The sequence below is a fragment of the Staurois parvus genome, unplaced genomic scaffold, assembly GCF_062004578.1.
Source record: "Staurois parvus isolate SC_StPar_1 unplaced genomic scaffold, SC_StPar_1.0 ptg000169l, whole genome shotgun sequence".
In the NCBI taxonomy this organism is placed as follows: Eukaryota; Metazoa; Chordata; class Amphibia; order Anura; family Ranidae; genus Staurois; species Staurois parvus.
Genome location: NW_028317965.1, coordinates 3,629,757 through 3,644,418, shown reverse-complemented (window position 1 = coordinate 3,644,418; position 14,662 = coordinate 3,629,757). Strand labels below are relative to the sequence as shown.

Below are 14,662 nucleotides of genomic sequence, written 5' to 3'. Positions count from 1 at the left end.
GTTTGGCAAACAAAATTAGGATAAAAACAATGTATTCCTTGTGCCGAACCCCGACTGTACATTTACACCATGGTCTGAAATAGATTGGTAATAGAAAAACATCAAACCACTTATGAGCTAAAAATGTCAGTGACAGCCTGACAAAATTATAGTTAGCAAGGGCTAATTAGAAAGGGGTACTGACATATGACAAGTATAAATTGGGCACTAGACACTTGGGGGTAGTTTTACTAAAACTGGAGAGTGCTAAATCTGGTGCAGTTTTACATAGAAACCAATCAGCTTCCAGGTTTTATTGTCAAAGATTAATTGAACCAGCTGAAGTTAGAAGCTGATTGGTTACCATGCACACCTGCATCAGATTCTGGGTGCTCCAGTTTTAGTAAATCCCCTCCATGGCTTCTACAACAAAGAGGCCGTCCACTGCAACAAGGTAAACAGAGAATGGAGCTCTGGATGATTATGGGAGACATAAAAAGAAAACAGACCAGTACAAAATGAGCCTATAAATGTTTTTTTTTTTTTCGTTCAGCCAGCAGGTTGAGTGAAAAAAAAAAGGCTTGATTCTCCCATCCACACATTCAAGATGGATGGGGGAATCCTCCCCACTGAGTCATTGTATTCTGACAGCAGGGAGACTTCAAAATACAATGGCTCAGTGTTGTCGATTATAGCCTGCAGTGCTGATCGAGCAGCAAAAACCCAACAGGACGGTTGTACAGACATCCAATAGTACGTTGACTTCTGTACAACCACCCTGCCCATATGCGGATCCTGGCTTAAGCCTCTGAGGTTGCTGAAAGAGAGATTGCCCCAGAAACCCATGTGTGCACGACATGGGTGTGTTGTCAATCCTGTGGGTGAGGCTTTGTTTGACAGAAACCAGTGTCAGCTCCTCATGAGGCTTCTGATCCTTTCTCCTCTTCAGAGGACTTCCCTGCTTCCCCTGACCAGGGCTGTTCAAGACTGTGAGGACCCAGCCTGTCATAGTGCACCGCTACATGCTTCACTGTCAGATCATCTTTGTGAGTGTAATAGTCTTGAGTGCTTTGTGGTTACTACACTTAGAGGCTCCTTTTGTGCTGGTCTCTTTTTCTTTTTTTTTTGTAAGAAAAATTAGGTAATTGTAAAGGAACTGACAACAAAGGCGCAGAGCTGTACTTTGGTCGTAAGAGGTTTTTTGTGCCTTTTCGGTGTACAGCAGCTTAATTTTAGTGCTCACTTTTACCTCCTTTGTACATAATTGTAAAGGAACAGTTATCAATCTTCCAATACTACCTTCACTGAACCATCATGCTGTTTTTGCTATGAATGTTGCTTCAATGAATGACTATCAAAATCTATGGCAGGCTGAAACATGCTGCGGTTGGATAAGGCTGAACACTGTACCAAGTGGTAAGGGTTTAGGGCCCTATGTGCAGGTATTCCGTGTTCTGGAATTGGCCCATAAATGCATAGGGTCCCAAATGTGAGAACCACTCTAGCTGCTGTGTATTTAGCCTGCCATAGACTTTGACATTGCACCTGTGCCCCCCCAGGCAAACTAAGAAGTTGGAGGTTGATTTACTAAAACTGGAGAGTGCAAAATCTGGTTCAGCTCTGCAGAGAAACCAATCAGCTTCCAGGTTGTATTGTCAAAGTTTAATTGAACAAGCTGAAGTTAGAAGCTGACTGGCCACCATGCACAGAGTTGCACCAGATTTTGCACTCTCCAGTTTTAGTAAATTAACCCCTTGGTTTAGGATGCACAGGGGTAGATTTCCCATTTGCATGGGGGGCTTAACCCTATGAGGACCATAAGATTACGGAACGCCAAAAGAATCAATTTTTTTGTTTTTAAAGTGTGTACACTTCAGTTGCTGAAACTAAGCCATTTCATGAAATAATTGGCAAAAAAGCTAGATCCGTTTGTTGATAAGAACTAATATTTTGACTCAAACCAAAAAAAAAAGAGTTTTAAGTTCTTAATCAGATGATACACGCAATTAAAAACATGGGACAAATACGTCCCTTGGTCCTCAAAGGGTTAACGCCTAAATATAATTCAGGAATAAGGCTATTTCATATATATCACAACACATAGGCCTTTTGTGCAAACGTCACTAATATTTTCCAACTATCTCCTGCAATATTAAGACCATTTGTTCTGTAGAATATAGAATAAATAAAAGCCTGCCATATAGTGTATTCCCAGAATGAGAGTAACACTATGAGTGTGTAATGCAATAAACAAACTGTACACAAAGAATATGCTTAATGCTAAAAAGCAAAATAACTCAAGAAAATCTTTTCTGTGGTATTAAGAAAGCGGTGTCGATAAAAGGAGAACATAAAATGAAATGGAACCTTAAACACAGCTTTGACATTAGACTGCAGCCTAGATAAGCCCAGAGTGACACTTCTTTATGCTTCATTTAAAATATAGGCAAACAATAATAAAACCCCAAGATAAAAGAAATGTAATTCACTTAAAGCATGCGAAACTGAAAACTTTGATCCATAAAGAGATAGAATTGTTATCTACAGAGAAACAGCTACAAGTCTTGCACAAAGAATGTCAGCTATTGAATAAGGCGCTGTGTTGATTCTAAAAGGCATTTTCAGTGCAGGGAAAGATAGCCATGGCCCTGTCACTCAGAGGCGACAAAAGAAATACAATGGGCTCATATGAAAAAGTTCAATTATTTTATGATCAATAAACTACATGTCAAAGTGTAGTGCCTGGCAATATGCCTAATAGAATTATGTAAGTGTTTGAGTAGAGACAAAGGGATTCGGGATATTGATATAGCATAGGAGTAATTAAAAAGCTGTCTTGATATGAGGTCATTGGTTGATGAGCTTCAGTGTAAAACTAGTTAAGAGAGAAACAAATGCAGTTTGAAGAAAAACAGTGAAAAGGACAAGTAAACTGTAGTGGAGAACAAAAAACAAAGTGCATCAACCTTGCGCATTACCTCAGTAGGCAATTAATACATTTATTAATAAGAAATATACTCACAAGAGTAGCAGTATAAAAGGCATATAACATCCAAAAACCAAACACTGGGTTAGGAGATACGTGCAAATCCCATTCAGAAGGGAGATACTCTCTTGGTCAAGCTGACGAGTTTCGAAGGGGGATCCCTTCTTCCCCAGAGCTCTTTATTAATTGTCTACTGAGGTAATGTGCAAGGTTGGTGCGCTTTGTTTTTTGTTCTCTACTACAGTTTATATCGAGCTTCCCCAGCTTCATGTTAGAGACGCACAACCTTTGATCAGTGTTGGATGAACATTTTATTTTCATCATATTGTTGGATTGGCCTTCTTCTGATCTAGGTCCCTGAGCGCAGGAGGTGTTGGATTTGTGTCAAAAGGACAAGTAAACCTGAAGTTCCATCTCATGGAAATCCATTCTAGTGTTGAATCTCATAGTGGTCTGGTAAATCTGGATCTGCAAGATAGTTAGGAAGGCAGTTCCTTCTTTTGATCTAGGTCCCTGAGTGCAGGAGGTGTTGGATTTGTGTCAAAAGGACAAGTAAACCTGAAGTTCCATTTCATGGAAATCCATTCTATTGTTGAATCTCTGAGTGGTCTGGTAAATCTGGATCTGCAAGATAGTTAGGAAGGCAGTTCCTTCTTCTGATCTAGGTCCCTGAGCGCAGGAGATGTTGGATTTGTGTCAAAAGGACAAGTAAACCTGAAGTTCCATTTCATGGAAATCCATTCTAGTGTTGAATTTCTGAGTGGTCTGGTAAATCTGGATCTGCAAGATAGTTAGGAAGGCAGTTCCTTCTTCTGATCTAGGTCCCTGAGCGCAGGAGGTGTTGGATTTGTGTCAAAAGGACAAGTAAACCTGAAGTTCCATTTCATGGAAATCCATTCTAGTGTTGAATCTCTGAGTGGTCTGGTAAATCTGGATCTGCAAGATAGTTAGGAAGGCAGTTCCTTCTTCTGATCTAGGTCCCTGAGCGCAGGAGGTGTTGGATTTGTGTCAAAAGGACAAGTAAACCTGAAGTTCCATCTCATGGAAATCCATTCTAGTGTTGAATCTCTGAGTGGTCTGGTAAATCTGGATCTGCAAGATAGTTAGGAAGGCAATTCCTTCTTCTGATCTAGGTCCCTGAGCGCAGGAGATGTTGGATTTGTGTCAAAAGGACAAGTAAACCTGAAGTTCCATCTCATTGAAATCCATTCTAGTGTTGAATCTCTGAGTGGTCTGGTAAATCTGGATCTGTAAGATGGTTAGGAAGGCAGTTTTCACACATGCCATTTGGTAGCCTTCCAAGCCTATCATTTTGCTTTATATCAATATAAAGTAAACTTTATTTTATATATATATATATATATATATATATATATATGTGTATATATTTCTTGATAAAGTATATTAATTTAAAGGGAAAAAAGTACAAAATTACTTTCAGCAATGTTTTTACCAGTGAAAGGCTCTTACTTGATGCTATCCTAATATGAAGTAATTTGTCCGTAAAAGCAGACAGAGAGATAACAGGAGAACAGTGATTGAACATTTCTTAAAAGTAATCACAGTGATGCTCTATTTAAATGTCATTTGGAACCCTCAGTATGAGCAAACTAAGAAAAATGATTCTTTCCTTTAAAATAATCTTGTTGCGTTAATTTCAATTCTCAGGCTCCACAGGAGTCTGTATGTGTAGTGCTGTTTCTTAAATATTAATGAAAAGTGGCCAAAGGGTTTTAAGTCTGAAACTTAAATCTAATTTCTGAAGCAAGACATTTTACTGCATGCTTTAAAGCTCAATGTAAAGTCAATATCAGATAGGGACCACATGCAGTTGTATTGGACCATGTTATAAAATGTTGAAAGTGCATACTCAAGCAGTGGGTTTAGAAAAATTATGAAACACGCACAGCAATACAAACTGGACAAGATCTAGGTTCCCATCAGACATTAAAGCATAATTACAGTTATATAGCTATATGCATTTTTGAAATACAGTTGTGCTCAAAGGTTTGCACGCTCTGGCAGAAATTGTGAAATTTTGGCATTCATATTGAAAATATGACTCATCATGCCAAACAAACTGTCTTTTATTTAAGGATGATGATCATATGAAGCCATTTATCACATTGTTGTTGGTTCCTTTTTAAATCATATTGATAACCAAAATCATCCAAGTAGCCCGGATCAAAAGTTTCCATCCCCTGAATGTTTGGCCTTGGTATAAACACACAAGGTGAGACACATGGGTTAAAGTGGTAATTAAGGTTAATTTCCCACGTCTGTGGCTTTTGCAAAGGCAAGTCTGTGTATTTATAGTCAACAAGCTTGTTAGCTCTCACAAGGATGCACTGAGCAGCCTAGATACTGAGTCATGGGGAGCATAAAAGAACTGTCGAAAGTCCTGTGTTACAAGGTAAAGGAATTTGATAAAGATGGAAAAAGATATAAAAAAATATCCAAAGCCTTGAATATGCCAGTCAGTATTGTTCAATCACTTATTAAGTAGTGGACAATTCTGGGATCTCTTAATATCAAGCCAAGGTCAGGTAGACCAAGAAAGATTTCAGCCACAACTGCCAGATAAATTGTTTGGGGAAAAAAGAAAAGCCCACAGGTACCTCAGGAGAAATACAGGCTGCACTGGAAAAAGATGGTGTGGTTGTTTCAAAGAGCACAATACAGTAATACTTGAACAAATTTGAGCTGCATGGTCGGAAAGAAACCTTTCCTGCACCAATGACACCCGCTAAGGCACTTCAGGGTGTTGTCGGGCATATTATTCTCACATAACTATGTGGTGATAAATGTTTTCATATGATCACACTATCCTTCAATAAAAGACATTTTTTTGGCATGATCAGTCATATTTGTAATATCAATGCCAACATTTCAGGATTTCTGCCAGGGTATGCAAACTTTTGAACACAACACATACATACAGTATATGCTTACTGTTTTAAATGCCAAAGGATTAGCAACTCTATACAGCTAAGCTTACACACATCAGCCACACTGCATACAGAACTACAACATTAAAAAAAATGCTTTGTCTTAGTTACATATCTGGTTAAAAAAAGGCACAAGTCCACCTAGTTCAACCAACTGAGAATTAAGTCGATTTGAAAAACTTGCCTTGGCCTTTGACATGGAGAACATGAAGCATAATGGAACCTTCATAAAACAAAAGGTATTTACATTTTGAAGCTCCCATCATGATCAAAATAACAAGTTTATTTATCATTAGTGGGCAGAGCCATGCAAATCAATTTCCAATGTTCCTATGTCAATGGTGCATAGTCTTTTTTTTAACCAAACAGGGAGAATATGAAACATGGTTAAAATTTCTCTAAGAGGATACAGTTTTCTACCAATACCAATGTTATCAACTTGCTTTGAAAGTTTCCTTAACCACATCAGGTTTTCTTTTTTTCATAGCTCTTGTGTGAGAATAGGAGAATTAATTCTGTTGAGCTCTTTCATTGGATATTTTATTCTACTTTAAGAGCAAAAACAAGTTTACACTATTATTCAGGCCAGTTCAAAGTTACTTTGAAAAAGCGGCAGTAGGTAACATCAATCAAAAGCTGCTTTCCACTGGAAGGTTGAATAGGTAAGTGAGATAATTGTGAAAATGGGCTCCGCGTGAGAGGCATTCCAGCAGGTGGAACATTGATTTACCTAGCATTTAAATTCATTGCCCTGTTTCCATTTTAAAGCTACATTGTTAATAGAATCTTACCTTTTTTTCCCAATCACACTGAGCGACAAAATGAAAGCTTATCGACAACAGACGGAGCAGTTATGCTTATCCAACAGAATGTTTATTTGTAACATTTAAAGGTCTTGTAATCCTAAAATGAAAAAAAAAGGTTTAAGTAGAAGAGTCATCAAGAACATTTACACTTGTATTGGCTCCATATCTGTTATGCATATATTGGATTTTCAGTAAGCTACAATAATATTGACCCTTGGTAATGGTCACTATGAATATTAATACGGAGAGTTCTTTCCCAGACATAATCTTAAAAGCAACTGCAGGACCCCCTTTAATGTAAATCTAACCTTTGGAAACTGTGGCTTCTGGTCATGATAAAAGAGATGGATGTGGGAATATGAGCTCTTTATCCTTTCCTAGGGTCCGATTTTATTACTATTTTATTATATCCAAGACAGTAGTGAATCTCTAAAGTCCTAACATTTTTTTATACTGGGTGACTATTATGAAAAATTTAAAATGTAACAGGAAAGCCAATAAGATATAAAAGGTACATATTAACCACTGTATCGATTCATCCACAATAATAAAACACTTATTGTCCACATATTGTAAAACATGATTGACCAATTATCAAATAACACTTTCTATGGTACAACTGCAGAGCTTGGATATCCTAAAATCATTGATCATTGCTAGTTTGATATTTAGTTTAATATGATGAACTTTTTAAAGTGGAACTATGGGTAAAACACTTTAGATAGAGTAAGCGAGGGTTATAACCCCTGTCAGAATTTTTTTGCCATCTATATCCCACTGGGGAGATTTGCCTTCACTGCCTGTCCCATAGCCAAAACAGGAAGTGAGAAGAAATCCCTGCAAATTTGGGGAACCCTTTGGGGCCCACCAGAACTAGTGCCCCTATTAAAAGATTTCCCATCCATTACTTTTCCAAGAACAATCCAAAATGTGCGATTTTATTTTACTTTCACTTTGAATGATAGTGGTAAACAGGACAAATTGAGAGGGTGAATTGCCTTAACAGGCAGCAATACAGACAGCAATTAAAACCTAGGTGTTTTAATTCCTCTGCACTCTATCCAAAACCAAAAACAAAAAGTTTTGCCTTCAGGTATACTTTAAATAACACTAATAGGAAGAGCACATATTAACCACTTCCCGACCGGCCGTTGCATATAAACGGCCGGACGGTGGCACTGCAGGGTCGGGTGGCCGTTTATAAACGGCCTCCCCGCACCCTGCTTGTGCGCGCTCCCTTTGGAGCGCGCAACACCGCAATCCGGTGCCCGCTGTGTCCTCCGGACACAGTGAAACACCGATCGTTGGACGGGACCTCTGTACGAGGTCCCAATCATGTGATCACTGATTGGCCAATCAGTGATCACATGCAAAGTAGTAAGCAAGATGTCACTTCTGACATCATTGCTTACTACGTGTGAAATCTGTGAATGATCGCAGAGGTCACATGGTACAAGGCTATTCACAAAAGCCTTGTACCATGTGACAAGCTTTGACCAATCAAAGCTCACTCAGTACTTCTCAATGAGTGCAAGAATGCACACAGAGAGAAAGAGAAATGATTGCTTTTACATCATATATGGGTGTAAAAGCAATCAGTGTAAAAAAAAAAAAAATCTTTATCACCCTCCACAAGTAGTACAGTGTCACCATGGTGACACTGTACTGCTAGGGTGACAGTATGTAAAAAAAATAAAAAAAATAAAAAATAAATAATAATATAAAAAAATAAAATAAAATGTAAAAAAAAATGTTTAAAAATTATAATTTTTGGTTATAAACTAATTTGGATTTTTTTTTTTTACTAAAAAATATAACTGAATAAATTTTGGCTAAGATTTATGATGAAATATTATTTATTTGCAAAATTTTATAAAAAAAACACTTTTTTTCAAAATTTTTGGACGTTTCATTTACATAGCAAAAAAAATACAAATCCCAGTGGTGAATAAATACCACCAAAATAAAACTTTATCTGTCTCAAAAAAATGATAAAAAATTCATTTGGGTACAGTGTTGCATGACTGTGCAATTGTCATTCAAAGTGTGATAGTGCTAAAAGCTGAAAATTGCCCTGGTCAGGAAGGGGGTAAAAGTGTCCGGTCTGGAAGTGGTTAAAGTGGAACTTCAGTCCGCCTCATTAAGTGACTTCACCCGCCAGGCACTGTTATTATGGTGCGCCCACAGGTTCTTCCTGGACTTCGGGAAGCCATGGAAATGCTGCCCATGCACAAAGACAGCCTTAGCTCATGCGCAGTAAAGACCCACATGTGCGCTGATACCAGGTACCCCTGGCACATGCGCAGATGTGCTGCAAGATTCTCTAGGGATCCGTGCCCTGTGGCTCATCTGCACACTTACTGGAGGTGGTAACAACGTCTTATCTAGATGAGAAGAGAGGATGTGCTGCTTTGCAGTACAAATAAAATCCTTAAAAAAAGAATGTCCATTTTTGGACATCAATTTGTAAACCGATTTCTATCTCTTTCTATAACAAAACAAAATAAAACACATTGAAAAGAAAAAAAGGAATGCCCATTGCTAAGAGAGGGAGGGGAGAGGAGGCAGAAACGTTAGAATTAAGATCTGCTTTTAAAGGGAAATTAGTGAAAGGCAATGGGTCCCCAAAAGCATGCACAGGCTGATATTGCTAAACCATCATTTTAAAAACAATTGTTATATTTTTCCAATGTTTATTCAAAAACTTAAATACATTTCTGATTCACAGCAGGAGTTTTGAATTTCCTCTGCCTTCACTAACTGCATACTTGTTCCCGGTCAGGGACTTGGAGAGAATTGAAGCCAAATACAACCAGACAGCTAAAATTTCAAAAGTGGATCAGTAATGGCAAGCTCAATAATTCTGTCAGTACTGGTTTCCTTTAATTATTAGTAAGATCATAAAGAGTCCACTGTTACTGACCAGTTTTTCAGTTGGCCAAAATTCTAATGACTCAGCTTTGGCTGAAAGACTTGTAAATAATAATTTGGAATAAAAGTCTTCCTTAGGTGTTGCAGGGGATTTTGGTGTTCGTTCTTTAATAAACCTCACTGCTTTGGTTGCAAACCCAACCCTTAAAGCTAAACTCTAGGCAAACAGCTTAATATACACAAGAAATTTACTTAACCCTTTGAGGACCAAGGGACATATTTGTCCCATGTTTGTAATTGCGTGTATCATCTGATTAAGAACTTAAAACTCTTTTTTTTTTTGTTTGAGTCAAAATATTAGTTTTTATCAACAAACAACAAATGGATCTAGCTTTTTGCCAATTATTTCATGAAATGGCTTAGTTACAGCAACTGAAGTGTACGAACTTTAAAAACAAAACAATTGATTCTTTTGGCGTTCCAAAATCTTACGGTCCTCAAAGGGTTAACCACTTCTTGCTGACCTGGTGTATATATGTTGCCTCCCAATGGGTGGTCTTTAATGCTGAGTGGCCTCATATATGCATCCCTAGGTAAACAGTTTACTGTGCTGAGAGCGCGCTCCCAGCACAGTAATGAGCTGGTACTGGAAAGCTCCCAATGCATTCTAGCGATTGGGATATTTCCAATCATGTGACTGCTGTGACTGCCAATCACAGTGGTCACATGATCGGAATGCCAGCCTCAGCTTCCCAGAATTTAGATACTGTTAAAGGGCTGGGAACTGGTGGAGGAAAGGGGTTAAGAAAGCTGTTTTACCTGCCAAAAAATGTATATTTCTGTCCATTCGTTCCTGTCACATGGCTCAGCCCTTCCTTCTCTGCTGCAGGTAAGTAACACTTACAGGTTTCCCCCCACCCCCAGCTGGTGACTGGCAAAGGAAAGGAGAATCAGCAGACTAGTGAGTGAATCTCTCTGTCTCTCTGCTCTCTCTTCTTTATTTATTGAAAGAGTTATATGATGTTGACCAAATTCAATAAATGTTCTTACTGATTTTAATTAGCCACCTATCTGTGTAGGCTAAACATGTCTGTAACATAGGAGATGAGCTGGCAGCCTATGATCATGGCTGTAATTCCATCAACTTTCCACTGGATTTGTACAAAGTGCCTAGGAGCAGTTATTATGGTGGTTTTTCAATGCTTCAAGACCTTTTCCAACATCACTTTTACAGCTGTTTACTTTATCCATACTTATACACAGTAATAACAAATTTCCTTTTTCTTTTTGTTCTTTAGTAAACCCAACAAAAGCAGGTGGGAGAGATATTCCAGGCTCAGCGGAGGTCATCAGGGAATCTAGCAGCACAACCGGCATGGTCGTTGGCATAGTAGCTGCAGCCGCCCTGTGCATCCTCATCCTCCTTTACGCCATGTACAAGTACCGAAACAGGGATGAAGGCTCCTATCATGTTGATGAGAGTCGAAACTACATCAGTAACTCAGCGCAGTCCAATGGGGCTGTGATTAAGGAAAAACAACCCAGCAGCGCTAAAAGTTCAAACAAAAATAAGAAAAACAAGGACAAAGAATATTACGTCTGATCCCAGCCGCTTAACGAACACGTGTATAGAAATAGTCTTCATTTTATCTGAGACATAAAAATTAACAAACTTATTTACTTTACTTTTTATGAAGCACATTGAAAATATAAAAAAAATAAAGAAGACAGGGAATGCGATCAGAAAGGAAAGACTGTTTTTAAAAAAAAATGTAAAACAAATGGAAAAAAATATATATAAAACAAGCACATCACGGTTTTGTTTCCCAGAAACAGGAGCCACTTAAGATACCCAACTATCTACAGTGTTTTCGTATATTCTGCCCATCCATTTACGCAGTTGGAATGTTTTGGAAAGACAATGAGTAGACAAAGCATTCTCCAAGCACAGGAAAAAAATATACAACTTCGAGGCACAATTCAAATTTAAAAAATAAATTCCAATTCTGTTCAGGCACAACTAAAAGAAACAAAAAATAAAGAAGCTACCTATGATTCTGGATGCAGCCAAAGTGCTTGTGCCCAATTCAACATGGAAGTATGTACGCCAGCCAAAAACTTGTCTGAACTTGCAAACTGCTGTGGCTTGCGGCAATGGGGCAGCAAAGCAATCATGGAGACATGTCTGGTACAAAAAAGCTGGCTTTTCTGAAAACTTTAAAAAAATAAAAAAAAACTTTCACAAAGACCCCTTTCTGGTTGTGAAGAGTATGTTACGGAGGCCTTATTTTCACAAATACGGAACATAAGGCCCTTTTTCAAAATTAAAAAAAGAGGGATAGATGCAATCATTGAAAATTTTCATGCACGCTTAATATGTTACTACATATGTTTATATAAAACACATCTATATGTGCTTTCTGGACTGTGATAAGTGATGTTTTATAGCCTGTTGTATAGACAATGCAAAATATATCTGCTCTTCAGCCATTTTTGGTAAACTCAATGTTCTAAGTGTTGCTAGGTATAGACAGTTTTCCAATGTCTGACCCAACAGACATGTTTCAGTTTCTTGCTGCCATTACCCAATTTTTATCTTTTCTTTTTAATTTCTTGTGAGTATGCCGCTGGGGGATGTGTATGAATGTAAAAAAATGTTAATATTATACAGCACAATAGCCAACATTCCACTGCAGCCAAGTTCCAGTATGGCGAGCCACAAGGTGTGAAGATATCTAACACTGTCCAAAACAAATTAAAAAGTCCAAGTTATTGCAACAGGCATTCTGTAATTCTTTATGCTAGCTAATTAACTGTAAGGACCTTTTACCTTTTAACTATGACATGACACGCCTTTTATGTGTTTAAATGAATAATTAAAAAAATGGACCTTGATTTTATGTAAAAAAAAAAAGTATTAAAAATGATTGACACTCATGAACAGAAAGTGGTGTTCATGTTGATTATGGCTTGGGAATGATTGCAGTATTTTCACTGCAAGTCAATGTATTTATGTGTCCTTTCTCCAAACATATATAAAGAAATTTCATATTTTTGGCTTAAATTAAAAATAAAAATTAGTCACCTTGTAGATAGAATGGTTTTCTTTCTCATAAGAATATGAAAAAATGATAAGCAAAATAGAGTAATATCCTAAAATAAAAATTGCTTGGTTGTCATATATTTAAAAAAAATTGTATTTTTCTGTACATCACGATTTTTGGAGTTATAAAGCAAATTAATATATAGTAATAAATTAAAAATTCTCAAGCTTTGCTGAATTAAGCTTGTTGCAAAAGACTTGAGAGTAGCAGACGACTCAAGAGGAAATGCAAAGAGAATATATTAACCTAAAAGTGGGTACTTCAAGAGAACTCAGTCTTTTCACTTGAAGGTCTCTAGAGAAGAGTGTGGATGTTCACACATTATAGACAGGAAGAGTTTAAAATTTATTTCAATGGAAGGGGTAACAAAGCAAAAGACCCTGTTTTATTTACCAGGTAACTTTGAAATAAAGTTCACAAAGAACAAAAACAACAGCAGAGTTGATAAAAAATATTAATAGGGCTTCCAAATACCTTTTAGTCCTGCTTTTTAGCAAGGGTGTTTTGATCACTCCCCAAAGCCGGTAGCTTGTAGAAGAACAGGGTGCATCAAATAACTTTTCCTGCTACAAATCTCCATCTGGACACTAGAGAAAGTCAACTGTACTCAGGGATAAAAAGTTATTTAATGCTGTATTGCACAAAACGTGTGAAAGGTCCAGTCATGATTATAGTTCTCTTAAAAAAAAAGAAAAGATGTAGAGTAAACAACTGTGGTCCAAACAAGACTTGCCAAATTGATAAGTTGAACATGCTATGATAGCAAAGTACTACACGTCTTTTATAAAGTATTTTATTTTATGTAATCAAAAGGTCAACTGTCAATGTTTCTTTGTCTACATCTATTTTGCCAACACTTTTTATCTTTGATAATCATTTATACCTTTCTTCCGAGCTACTATTTCAGTTCTATAGTTATTTTACTGATATTTTTGCATTTATTTATAGTACCATTGCTTCAGGTTTGTTTCAGATAATAAGTCAAATTATGTATGCAATTTTGCTATAGCATCTCAACGTCATCATGTTAATCCTTTCATAAAATGAGGATTCATCTGACGCATTTTGTTGCGTTGTGTTCCAGGTCCCTTTCATTGAAAGGGTAGGTACATTTTATATTCTGCAACAGGGTTTTTCTTTTCTTTTTTTTTCCCTGTATATTTGCTGTACTTAGTCTGGATGAGGTGGCTTATTTCCAATTCTGTAATGTGTTGCCTTTACAACAAAATCAAAAAAGTGTGAGATGATTCATCCCCAAAAATCAAACCAAGAGGCCCAAAGCCAGTTTATTGTGTTTGTGTGATAGATATTGAAAATGAATTTATTTTGTTGCAAGGCCAATTTATCCATTACTGGAAATGCTAAGCAAGTGGAATTTATTGTTTTGTTAATAAAATGTTTCTTAATACATCGCTTTGTTTTTATTTTCACAAGGGATGTAAAAGAAAAAAAAAATCTATGATATGAACAACCAGAAATAAAAAACACTTTAGGTGTCTGCAGGTAATTTTATGGATTAAACCTGGGATAATAAAAATGTTTACACACTAGTTCACATTTCAAGGCACATTGCAGTTGATTTACTAACCCTCTGTTTACACTGCTGCAACCCCATTGTCATGCAATTTCTAGGATAATATGCACAGGGTGGGTAAGTGAGTGCTAATTATTCCATACCCCATATTCCAGAGGGATTTCCAGCTAACATTGAGAGTGTTCTCTCTTAAATGCGCATATTGATTGCGCATCTGGTGAGTGTGCAGTCTTTTATCAGTTTGGATACACCATCACCTTCTGAATATACTACCAGTTTTTGGGAATCCTTGTGATCTTCCATGCACCTAACCCACTGGGATATTGTGGACTATATTGCTTACATATATCACTATATATGCATTAGTAGTCACGGCTCAGTGACACGGATATATGATTATATGTGTGGAGTACAGGTTTTGCACTTTACTGTAT

The 14,662-nt window shown here is 37.2% G+C and overlaps 1 protein-coding gene across 17 annotated transcripts in view; it reads left to right on the top strand.

Moving 5' to 3' along the window:
* NRXN1 (neurexin 1) overlaps positions 1-14,102 on the top strand; it is a 2,017,115-nt gene extending 2,003,013 nt beyond the window's left edge. For all 17 annotated transcript variants that reach the window (XM_089676450.1, XM_089676454.1, XM_089676460.1 and 14 more), the window contains one exon: positions 10,889-14,102. In XM_089676450.1, the coding sequence (XP_089532576.1) occupies positions 10,889-11,193 (305 nt within the window). In that variant the 3' untranslated portion in view covers positions 11,194-14,102. The remainder of the gene's footprint in view (positions 1-10,888) is intronic.
* Positions 14,103-14,662: the final 560 nt, after the last annotated feature.